At 31.9% G+C, this 13,353-nt stretch overlaps 1 protein-coding gene across 9 annotated transcripts in view; it reads right to left on the minus strand.

The window, feature by feature from the left end:
- Positions 1 to 1,765: 1,765 nt before the first annotated feature.
- LOC111640868 (apoptotic protease-activating factor 1-like) overlaps positions 1,766 to 13,353 on the minus strand; it is a 108,820-nt gene continuing 97,232 nt past the window's right edge. For 8 of the 9 annotated variants that reach the window (XM_023386945.1, XM_023386946.1, XM_023386942.1 and 5 more), the window contains 6 exons: positions 11,110 to 11,241; positions 9,265 to 9,387; positions 5,697 to 5,816; positions 2,848 to 2,976; positions 2,655 to 2,777; positions 1,766 to 2,446 (listed from right to left, as the gene is read on the minus strand). In XM_023386945.1, coding sequence (XP_023242713.1) covers positions 2,174 to 2,446; positions 2,655 to 2,777; positions 2,848 to 2,976; positions 5,697 to 5,816; positions 9,265 to 9,387; positions 11,110 to 11,241 — 900 coding nt within the window. In that variant the 3' untranslated portion in view covers positions 1,766 to 2,173. Of the gene's footprint in view, positions 2,447 to 2,654; positions 2,778 to 2,847; positions 2,977 to 5,696; positions 5,817 to 7,931; positions 8,046 to 9,264; positions 9,388 to 11,109; positions 11,242 to 13,353 lie in introns of those variants that run through there. The other variant, XM_023386950.1, reaches the window with a different exon arrangement.

A 13,353-nucleotide genomic window follows, 5' to 3' on the forward strand; every position in this document is an offset into this window, starting at 1 on the left:
GTCATCTTGTCGACTTTCTTAATTAATCTCAGTTTAATAGACATTTTAATAGACAGTTTTTTTAATACTACTATTAAAAATTAGTAAATACTCAAAATAAAAAACTTTATCAAAAGATTATAAATTATGTTAATAATTAAATTCAAACTCAACTAGGACTTGAGTTTGTAACAATTTTAAATATCAATATCTTTCCAAAAAATATGTATCATTAAATTAGAATAATTTTTAAAATATTTTAACAAGTTACAGAAATTTCTTGTTAGTAATGCTTCTTAAAACCACAATTTCTTTTCTTTTCTTTAAATTACACTAGCATAATTTATAATCGGATAAATGTCTTGCACAAATTTGAACATTCTATTATATATAAATTCTACAATTTAAGAATATCAATGATTTGTAAAAACTCTCCATTATATCATTAAGCTCGTTAATTTTCAGTTTACTTGCTCTAACAAAAACTTGTCAAGTACTAAAACTAATTCTCTCATACATTCTTAAATCAATAGCAAAGTTGTGGTTGATGTTGTCATTGTAAAAACATGTAAGTCAGACATTCAGCACCACCTTCCTGTAAGCCTAGAAGTTTGACAATGGTGTTTGGAACATCAGTGGAATCATGCTCAACATTCCAAATGTCATTGTCAAACTTCTAGGCTTACAGGAAGGTTGTGCTGAATGTCTGACATACACGTTTTCACAATAAAAATGTCGGCCGCAACCTCTATTAATATGCGAAGTGGTACTTATATTAGTTTAGGGGAAGTAATACAAGATATACAGAGTTTAAATGACATTTAAATTTCAGAAATTTCAATCGATAACAATGTATTTAAAGGCACTTTTTGAAACTTATTAATGCATTCATTAAGTATGAATAAAAACATACAGTATGTAGCTATATTAGTACTTATTTGTACTTATAATATAGTAATGTACAGTACATACAAAAATTGAGCTATCAGATTATTATTAACAATTAACATGATTGTCTTAAATTGTAGTAATGAGTAAATGATATATTTTAAAATCGACAATTATCATAAAAATTGCCGACTTTAAAGTAAGTATTTAATTTTAAGAACTTTGATATAAATTGGAAGATTCTTCTGAGCACCATATATTTGACTAAACAACATACAGGTAATCCCCGTATAACACACCACTTCTATAGCATGGATTCACTCTAACATGGTTCAAGAATTGGGTTAAAACCCTCTTACAACATGAAATGTAATAAATTTTCATATACTTAAGTACTAATAGTTAATGAAAATAATAATTTTCGTGAACTATTAGTACTTAAGTATGTAAATTTTCTTTTCCGCCTTCTGTGGATACACAATCCTTCTCGAAACATGTTTCAGTGTTGCCAGATCTCAACACTTCTGATTTTGTGTTGCCAGATGTTTTCCCTTATTCCATACTTGCTTTATTCTTCATAAGTGCTTAGCACCATACAAGAAAATTTATAAAGATCTTTTAACTAAAAAGCAAGCAAGCAATCTAAAATAATGCATTTTTTTGCAAAATGTAGAGCATGGATCTGAAGATAATGCAGAAAAATGCTCAGAGGATAAGGATATCTTGCCAAAAAGAAAACACCCTTGGTTAATAGTGCTTAGTGATGACAAAAACATTGCTAAATTTATATTAATATGTATCACTTAAGATAAATATCTTTATTAAAATTTTCTTAATTATGAAAATACAATAGCATGTTTTTTAATTTTTGGAACCTAACCCTCCTTTTCGTACTAGTTCTTTGTATAACATGGATTTGCATAACACTGCAATTTTTTGGAACAACTCCCGTGTTATATGGGGGTTACTTGTATATACATTCAATAAAAAATGTTTTGGATTAGGACAATTTTAAAAATATCCTGTAAATATTCTAGTTTCAACATTATATTTGAATTTAAATTTTAAAAATAAACAATTTTATCACGAGGTGCGTGTATCAGCTTGGAACTTCACAGTAGTAAAATTATGTTGATTAGATAAACACAATAAAATCGGCAGAGGACGGTTTGAGATTCAAATTGTCCTCTGCTGATTTAATCATATTTGAGCAAACTAACAATTTGATCTCAAACTATCCTATATTAATTCCTAACTCAAGACTATGTACAAAATTTACAAATATACTATATATAAACTATTATTATCAAACTCGAGTCTGCACTCTTTTCAGAATGAATAAAGTACCACAATCATCCACCGTCACGAAAACAGAGAAGTCATCGGAAGCAAACAGATGACGCTTTTCACCTCCCACGTCAAAACTCTGTAATAACTGTCCCTCTATGCTCCACCATTTAATGCTATCTGCTATGGAAGCCAGTTGTTTAGAATCTCGAGAGAATACTATCTGCTGCACCCATCGTTCGTGTTTTTTAAGAGTAATTGCCGTCAATGGATTTTTGTGGATATCCCAAACCTGTAAGTACACAAACAATGTTAATCAATGAATGCATCTTTCCTAGGAGGAACCATCATTTCAAATTATTATTCACTTACATCATATTAAAATCTAAATAAATGGTCATGCAAAACATTTTCTTTAGAACACATTAATTACTAATTGGAATACAGATTACATTAAAATTTTTACAGATCAAGATTTATTATGTAACAGGTGCACATACTTTAATTTTTCCATCATCATCTCCTGCTGCTAAATATTGGCTGTTCGGTGAAAAATAACAAGAGCGCATGATATCGTCAGATTTTAGAATATTGAGTTTTTCTCCGGTTTCAGCATCCCATAACTTAAATTGGATCAAAATATGTTTTATATGATAATAGAAAGGGTAAGATAATTTTGTTTTAAATACTCACAACAACTGTTTTATCCACCGAAGAAGAAGCTATATATTTATCATCCAGAGATACATCGCAATGAGTGACAGTCTGTCCCTCGTGATCGTGACATTGTAATAATTCTACACCAGTTTTGGTGTCCCAAACCTTAAAAATCAAATTAATTTTATTATGTTTAAAATTATGGTAAGATCACTTAATTATGAAAATACATTTGAGAACAAAATTGTTTAAACAGTTATTAAATTTATATATAAACTAGCAGATAGGCCTGGCATTGCTCAGGCAAAAAGTAACGATGGCGAAGATTAAGATTATTACATTACAGCCAATCTTACCCATTTTAAAAGAATGCAAGAATTGGGTCACCCTGTTTCCAGACTAATTAGAGAATTTTTAGATGGGTTAAAAAAAAGTTTGATTTCCCACAAAATGAAAAAACCATCTTCGTCCGTAAATCTTGCACCTCGCATTCTCTTAACACTTCCATCAACAATGGAAGTGTTAAGCCTTAATCCTGTCCCTCTCCCCCGTGGGGAGGAATTTCGAAAAATCCCTTCTTAGTGTGTGTTCTCATGACATATCCTAACTGTGTACCAAATTTCAACTTTCAACTCCTAACCGTTTGGGCTCTGCGCTTATTATTATCAACTTGTCTCGATTATATATATAGATGTATATTATTGTTATATGTATAAATTTGTTTATATACAGTAATTTATTGTGTGAAATAAGCCACATACAAAAATAAAATGATTATATGTGGATTTATTTTATAGAAAATTTTAAACGATGCGTTGGTTTTTTTAATCAATGAAAAATTTATTATTTTCTAATATATTCCTAAACTGTTCAAAATACCTTCCTTATTTTTAAGTTAGTCTCTTGTCAACATTATTCATAATATTTTAATTACACAATGATTCTTCTGTCCCAATTACTGTTGGATTCTTCTAAAAAATTTTTCTGTAAAATGGACAAAGATCTAAAATGCTCAAAATTAAATAACTGACATGTAAATGTTTTATTTATCAAAATAACAAAACAAAAATTTCATGTCATTCCATCTTGATAAAGGAGAAATGATAGATCCCTAGTTTTGTTTCTGAAAAACATTAGCAAAATAACTAATTAGTTTAATAAATTTCATGCAAATTATATGAGAATGTTTGTTTGGATATTTGCTTGCTATACACGCCTAGATCGTTCAACCAATTGCTACAAAACTCTGCAGTTATGTTTATATACTGCTAACTTAAATAATGTCAAACATTCCACCGCAAAATATCTATTGAATTTCTGTAAATCAATTAATTTCTGTTTCCATACAATTTGCTGGTTTACACGTAGTGCCATCTATTGGCAAAAAATTTAAGAAAATATAAATCAGCAAATCAGATATTTTATATGTAGCATCAGTAGATGGTGCTACCTGTAAATAAGCAAATGGAATAATTAAAATGCCTCAATGTCCTTTTTACTTACTAAAATGTAAATTTTCGACTATAAATTCGTATCTTCTAATGCCAGGACTTATACTGTCTTTACAGATAATGCTACAAAGTTTTTCAAACTGCAGCTCAATAACTTTTCTATAAATGCGATATTTATGAGAACATACTTCCCACAGTTTAATAGTTTGTTGCAAAAATATAAACACTATTATCACATAAAGGTAATTATCACATTTTTACAAGAATTTATTTAAACAAATATGAAGTCTTTCAGACGTTAAGGTTAACAACATCAATCACGTGCGTGACCACCACAACGTATCCAACACAGATAACTTTTTAATTATTACTAGTAGACTGGTATTAATTAATAGTCTTTGACCATTCTCTCTTCTGGGAGGAAGTCAACGACTTTTCGTACAAATTACTTCGATCTCCTTCTGCAACAGTCTCCTTTCTATTGGACAAGCAGTATGATGGCATTCGAATAGGTAAATTGTATAATACAAAGTTACTGGCAAGCATAAAATATGTTTTAAGTGGTTTTCAAGGATGCCCTGTTTAAATATATGATTAAATATAGAAGGATTAGAAGTACGAAATAATCTAATAATCTTAACCTTTGTTGTTATTTTTTGCTCATGCAATGCCGGGCTCATCTGCTAATACACAATAAAATGCATTCTAAACTAAAGTATTCCAAACAAATCCAAATATTGTTTCCCTTTGGTCTGTGAGAGTTTGTAATCTATAGATTTAGAAAATATTATTGAGTCTTTCCTTTCTATATTTCCTTTTTCTTTGGTAATATTCTAAAAATAAAAACTTTTTTCAAAAAATTCAATAAATATTTTAAACAAGTCTAAAACAGCAAATAACTGCTTAACTTGTAAATACAGTATTTGCTTAGTTTCAGTACCTTGCATTATGGATATCAAAGTTCTATGTATATACAAAATTTAACTCAACAGATCTTAGAAACAAAGAAAGATTATGACTTCATAGCAACAATACAAGAATTTACTATTATTACTTATCCTAACATTCTTTTGGCTTCACACTTGTAAAAATATGAACAAATGAATAATTTGTAACACGTGAATAGTGAGAATTTAATGATATATGCAATTTCTGTGAATGGAATTTATATTCCAGTCACAGAAATCGCACTAATCTCTTTACTCTGGCTGCAAAAAATGTAAAATGCAATGCCACAAAGATCATTTTCACTCTCCTACTTGTCACATTATGTCACTTCCAAAATACTCCGATGATGCATGACATAATTTATGGAAGCCCATAGATAAATGACTTTAAATTAAAAACCTAATTATTTTGACATCCTAACTATTTCAGTTATATTATAAGAGAAGAGATTATTAAGAGAAAGATATATTTTCAAATATTACTTACTCTTGTTGTTCCATCAGATGAACATGACACTACTTTTTTATTACAAGAAAATAATTTGAAGTAGTTAATTTTTTTTGTGTGACCTACACAAGTAACATATTTTCTAGGTTCTTTCCAAATCTAAAAATAAAATGAATCATAAAACAAATAACTTATATATTCTTATTTTATTTGTAAGTTAAGATACGAAGCGTGCAATGCCATTTTTCTCTAAATGCATTTTATTGAAGAAATGAATTCTAAATGCAATGTTTTCTGCTTCAAGAAAATATTATGGTGATGTAAGTGGCTGTATTTTGAAGTTGAATTTATGCACCAGCTATAAGGCATTGCACGCTTCATACGTCATATATCTTTTAAATAATTTTTAAACTTGAGAGATACATTTGCTTATAATTTTTACTAATTAATGAAATCTAATAATTAATAGTCATTAAAAATGAACTAGTCAATTACTATTTCGTTTTTTAATGATATAACATTTTAGAATAGAAAATATTATAAACACAATATCTAAAATAATATTTGGAATCCGAGTTTACAGTGTAATTTTTTCTTATTTATCAATAGCAAATTCTATATTGAAAAGTAATGGAAAAGCAGATATTATAACAATAAAAATCTTCCAATTTGAATTATTAAAACAATATCTTAAAATATTTTTTTATACGAGGCGTGTCCGGAAAGTAAATACCGTTTCGTTCTACTGCCATTGCAGTGGTAGTATCGCAGTTCAGCACCTGCACACACGTCTCTCTGGTTGATTGTCAGTCCAGTGATGCCATTATAGCCGGATTGTGTTGTTTTTCCACGTGTTAGTGAGCATTCAAAATGTTTAAGACTATTGCCGATCCCGCCGACTGTGAAGTGCATTCTGTAATACGGTGTTTTGAATGCAAAAAATGTTAAGCCAGTTGAAATTCATCGTCAACTTGCAGAGATTTATGGAGAAAATGTAATGAGTGTGGAATGGTTAGAAAGTGGGTTCGAGAATTCAATGCTGAATGCACTGATGTTCATGACAAAGCATGGAGTGGCTGGCCTTCTGTTGTCAATGATTGTTTAGTTGCAAAAGTGAATGAAAAAATTCCTGAAAACAGACGGTTCATAATAAGATTGCTTTGTGATGAGTTTCCACAAATTTCAAATACTGTTTTGCATGAGATTGTTGCAACAACCGATGTTCGGCAGTGGCTGTCTTCACTGGCGGCATCTTTCTTTGAAGAGGGTATAGACAAGTTGGTTTCCCAATATGACAAATGTCTGAACAATGGTGGTAACTATGTATAAAAATAGTTTCAGACATGCTCTTTCATGTAAAAATAAATTTTGTTTTAAAAAAATATTTTTTATGTGAGTTTTTCCAAAACGGTACTTACTTTCTGGACATGCCTCGTATTTTAAATTAGTTGACCAAATATTTATCTTTTTATAAAGAACAAAATATTCAAGACTCTTACATCAAAGTCCAAATATATTCAAGCTTGTTAAACTCATTGTCAGAAGCAATTAAAACAAGAACTTCCACATACTAACAATTCAAAAATTCAAACAAATTCTGATGTAAGCACTATATTCCAAGGCATTTTTTCACTACTGACACAATAACTTTAACACAAAACGATTTCCAACAACTTAACACTTCGATGAGTAATAATAATCCACGACAACCTTTCTGTACAAGTGTTATGTTCTTAACTACTCCACAAATGCTTTCGACCTCCACCGAGGATCACCACCTGAAGCAGACCTTGGTGGAGGTCGAAAGCGTTTGTGGAGTAGTTAAGAACATAACACTTGTACAGAAAGGTTGTCGTGGATTATTATAACAATAACTTTATTGAACATTCTTTTTCTTCCTTCTTTCTCCACTATTACATTACCCATTTCTACACATTGTTGGTAATGGCTTCCCATCTTCGAAATTAACTATTTCTGATTCCTGATTGTTCTTGCAAATCTATATCTTTTCATTGTCCATATATACTCTCTCTCTTATTTCTTCCAAGACACATCTTTCCTTTTGCACAATCATCTAAATATTTCCTGAACTAATAAGACAACCACTCTACTTTCTGTTGATGCATATTGTGTTGGGCTTGCACTAAATGACAATGTAAATTCCTGCACCATCCAGCCCTTCTATCAGAGCAGGCTGTTATAATCTTAGACCTTAACAAAAATAGTACAATATTGTTGATTAGAAAATTGAAAAAGAACATGAAAAAATACATACTATTACCTTTTAGTGCATTCAAAATATCAAGTGGTATTCCAGACCAGAACAAGTTGTCTAATATGACAGGTAGATGCTTCACTGCACAGCACACAAGAGATAGCAGTGCATCACTACACAACACAAATGTGATGTGGGAGTGGTTGACTATGTAACTAAGCTTACATTCGAAATGATATTTAATAGAAAACATCAAATACTATTAAATAAAATCCAATCAACAACATATATGGTCTGTCCCAAAAGTAAGTGTACTGATTTTTTATTTCAAAGTATACAAGATTTACATCAAACTAGAAACGATCTCCTTCAAAGTACGACCCTTGCAAGGTCACACAATGGTTCCAGTTTTTTCCACTGGTCATAGCAGTTACTTGAAGGTATTTTCCATAAGGGTGTTTAGTTCATTGGTTACAACTTTCTTGATGTTTTCCACTGCCCTGAAATGATGACCTTTCAACTTGAGTTTTATCATAGGGAATAGGTATAAGTTGTACAGAGCTAGGTCCTGGCTGTAGGGAGGTTGTGGGAGTGTGGGGATTTTTTCTTGGCCAAAATCTCTCGAATTGATAGTGCTGTGTGAGCAAGTGCATCATCATGGTGCAGCATCCAATCTTCTGCAATGTCCCTAGGGACTTGCTTGACCTGTTTTCAAAGTCATTCCAAGACATCTTTGTAGAAGATAACAAATGTCTCGGTTGCAGATTTCTTGAGTTTCACACAAAACTTGATAGCGTAATGTTATTTGAGATGTTTCTCAATTTCAAACGTAATGATGTGTTAAAACATTATCTTAAACAGAGATTTTGCACATTTGACTTAACTGATCAACTTTAAACATGTCTAGCTAGACATGCTTCTAAGATATCTAGCAACATGAAAATACCAATTAATGATGTGTTAAGCTGCACAGTCATTAAATAAAAAATCAGTACATTTACTTTTGGGACAGATCTTGTATAACCCATCTGCCTTATATAAGTTTAGTTGGAGTTTAGAAATATAGTTTAAAGTTAAGAAGAGGAATGCAGCAGGAAGAAAAGAAAGAGGACACAGCAAGGAAGATCTCTCTATATTATGTAGACTTTTAGAGCTCAAGATTTTACAAGGTCTTATAAGGGCAATAAGAAAGATGATTGTTCTCAAGAGGAACCCCCTACTCTTTTTGATTGTCTTAGGAATGAAAAAAAGTGAACTCAATAGAAAAACTAAGAATTACTCATATTTGTTCTATATCAGTATAAAATAAATATAACTTTAGTTTTAAAATTAAAATAAAATTAATTATTTTTAACTATTATATTAATATACTCTTAAAAATTTACTACTTACTGTTAAAAGTGTATCTGCAGAACAAGTAACAAATTTCCTACTATTGGAATAAAATGCAGAATGGATCACCTCTAAATCATGCCCCGGATAGTCTGTATTTTCTTCTGTTTCAATATCATAAACCTAAAACAATATAAATNTGAGATTTTTTATGATTATTTATAATTTAATTAACATTAATATTGTACAAGTATCCCTTGCTTAATGCAGGATTTGATTAATGCGTGAAATTAATTGCTGCAATCGCTTTATATACACTGCTGGCCATTAAAATTGCAACATCAGGAAGGAATGATCATATGAATGTCAAAATCATATGAAAGGAAGAAGAGGTTGGGATATGCAAATGATTAGTATTTCAGTGCATTTAGACAATGCAGGAGGGACAAACGACATCTGAAGCACTGCATAAAAGAAAAGTTGTGCAGTGGATTTCTCATTCAGAAATTGCTTTGTAAGGTCGGGGTTTCATCAGAATATCGTGTTATGCCTCTAGTAAGAAGAAGAAATGCTTACCAGCAAGTGTTGGAATTCGATAGAGGCAGGATCATTGCCTCTCAAGAGTGTGGATTATCGTTTTGTGATATTGCCACTCGCACTGGTCAAAATCCAACCACTGTCATGCGAATATGGAATCGACGAGCTGCTGAGGGTCTTACTGAACAGCATGCATAATCTCAATGCCCTCCCATGAAAATGCCCGAAAGGACAGACATATTGTGAGGTCGGCTGTGCAAAACCGTACAACCACATCACGGACCATTAGTCAGGAAATGAGCTTGTTTGCAGCACGTCTAGTATCTGCTCGTACAGTGCAATGATGTTTGCAGCAGCGTGGACTGTCAGCACGGCAACCATTACTTCGGCTTTCCTTGACAATGCAGCATAGAGAGAGACAGCAACTCTGGTGCGCCCAACGACAAAGCTAGATATAGGAGTGGCACAATGTCATCTTTTCAGATAAGTCCCGGTTCTGCGTGCAGCATTCTGATGGCCGTATACGTGTCTGGAGGTTCCGAGCAGACCGCTCATCGCCTGCTTGCATTTGATATTAGCTTAGGGGCCCTGCACCTGGTATGATAATATGGGCAGCCATTGGGTACACGACACGCACATCTCTAGTTCGGATCGATGGTAATTTGAACTCAGATTGGTACATTTCTGACATCTTACATCCAGTGGTTGTGCCCTATCTTCGAGGCCTGCAAAATGCCATCTTCCAACAAGATAATGCAAGACCTCATGTTGCACGTCGAGTTCTGACCTTCCTCGATACAGAGGATATTCAATTGTAGCCCTGGTCTGCATGTTCTCCAGATCTCTCACTAATTGAAAACATCTGGTCATGGGTTGCTGAGAGACTGGCCCGCCACCCCTCTCCTGCTAATACAGTTGATGAAGTGTGGAATAGACTTGAAGCAGCATGGAATGAGTTGCCCCTTTCTGTCATCCAAGCCCAGTTCGACTCCATGCTTAAACGGATAAGGACCGTTTTAGCCGCCGGGGATGGCAACTGTGTCTACTAATTTCGCGCCCCTGTAAACCCCCAAACTGCTTGCAAATTTAATCATTTTGTCTTTATGCCATACTGTTTATGTACAATAAATATCTTTTTTTTATTTGCTTTCCTTCTTGGTGTTGCAATTTTAATGGCCAGCAGTGTATGTGGCAGAATTTTTAAATAATGTGGCTTTACCAGCTGTCTTTACTTAACATAGATACTGTATATACTGTATTTGATTAATGCGATTTTGATATACGTGAGATTAATTACCCACATTAATCAAGAGATACCTGTATTTACTTTATTAAAACATTTTTTGTTATTTTTATAATTTTTTCTACCTTAACAACACCAATATTTGTACCATAAATAATTTTTGAGCAGTCATATGATAAACAACAAGTAGTAATGTCACCATCTCTCTTTTCAATCATTAAAGTTTTATTCAAATTTCCTTCTAAATCTGAAAGAATCTGCAAAATAAAATCATTTTATATAATGAAAACTGCTTTATTATTTCCATTAAGTTATTACAAAATCATATATTAATTTTCAAAAACTTTGATTTTATACAAAGTTTATTAACTACACAAAATATTTCTATATAAACATAAATCATAGCCTGATATTAGCCAAAAATTGAGTGCTGGATTATTTACAAGGCTATTAACTGTGCTAATTATTGCAATTAATAGCAATAATTAATCTATAAAATATTTCTCATGGGTTTAATTAAGAAAAATAATTATTCAAAAACATTGATTTATAATAAAAAAAATGCACAGTGGAACAGGTCAACTTGGGTTGGTCTAGGAAAAAATTAAGACTCAGTTAAAAAGTTTCAAGATATGAAGGTTCAACTAAAAATCAAGATTTTGTGCATCAATTTATCAGTGACCATAATAAACTATCCATACAATACTTCCATGAATCTTATGTAAAATTGTCATGTCAATGTAATCCTCTGGTGTTGTCTAGGAACTCAAAAATGCTTAACTGAACAGTTAATACTTTTAAGGTGTTCATCTCAAAACATTGTTTTGAGATGAAAATCCAAAAATGCAATGTTTTCTGCTGCAAGAAAATATTGTGGTGATAGTGGCTCTGTGAGTGGCTGTATTTTGAATTCTAATAAGTGCCCTCCAGTAGCCAACTGGATAAAACCACTGAACTCTGGTAATTAGTTAGTCGGGTGTTCAGACATGGCCAATAGGCTAGAGTTTTCTGGGTTTACTTCAACATCTAAATAGAGTCCAGCTTCCCATAAAAGTCTTCCTGGGATGCATTCCCCTTGGCATATCGCTCACGTGTCGCGTTGTCCTAACCAAATAAACCAAACTAATTGTAACAAGTAATTATGGTGATATCACAATGCCAAGCTACAAATTTGTAGTTATACAACTTTGTAATATAGTTTTCTATTTATATAACTACAAATAGTATTAAATTGTGTCATTATAAAAATTTTTTTTGCCCATTCCTAACTTATTCATTTAGTTTCAAATGTTATCTCTTAAGTCCACAATAAATAAATGTTCAAAATTTATAATGCATAGTGAGGTAATAATAAGTACAATTGACTCACAATGTAGCCAAGTTTGACTTACACTATCACCAAATTCCTCTTATCACTTTTTAAACATGATGTTTTTGTTTGATCACTTAATATAATTATTATACTGGGTGATCAAATAAAATTATATACAGGATGAGTTAGGAGGAGAAGGAAATATCTCGGGGAATGATGATATAGGTCATTGTAAGCAAAACTTTATATGAACATGGGTATTATTCTCATTAGTTTTGGTATGAAAGTTGCTCACATACAATGATAATAATGAAAAGAAACACGTTACATTAAAAAAAAAATGCTCAAAAACTGATTCCTAAGTATAATAAATATCCTGAAGCCCAATATAGATACATAACCAAACAATCTCCTTAAATAAATCAGGCTATAAATCTGCTATTTTAATGGTTAATACTAAGTAATTTGCTATTAGAGAGAAACATTAGGTGCCATCTCTTATCTAAATTAATAATTATAATTTTAATATTTTATTAAATAATTTAGAATCATCTGAAAGAAAAGAACTGGCCTGGGACAAGGCTTGAACCCACAACCTCCACTTGCCATGCAGTGTACTTGCCAGTTGCACTATCCAGATCCTGAGCAAGCCTTCACTTCCAGATGTATTTAAATTTAGTTATAACCTTACGTGGTTAATCATGATGCCAACTGGGGCCGATTCCTATGCCCACAGCCTAAGTACATTTCCACAATGGCACTCAGCCAACTAACACTTTACCCAGCTAGGTGTATGTATATGTGCATATATACAGTAGACCCCCCCTATAACGCTTAGATACGTTCCACGTTAATCAAATTTTACGTTGTAGGAATGATTAAATACATGAGCCAATCGCAGCCCGATAGGTGTGAAGTTTACGGACTAAGGCTGTTTGAAAGGTTTTCTTCTATAAAATTAACCGATTCTAGACTAATTCCACTCAACATTTCCAAAACACGTATAATTTTTTGGGAATAATCTGTATAAACTATGCTATAAACAAAAAATTATAGG

The sequence above is a fragment of the Centruroides sculpturatus genome, unplaced genomic scaffold (assembly GCF_000671375.1).
Source record: "Centruroides sculpturatus isolate CEXI.00-Female unplaced genomic scaffold, Cexi_2.0 scaffold1375, whole genome shotgun sequence".
Lineage (NCBI taxonomy): Eukaryota > Metazoa > Arthropoda > Arachnida > Scorpiones > Buthidae > Centruroides > Centruroides sculpturatus.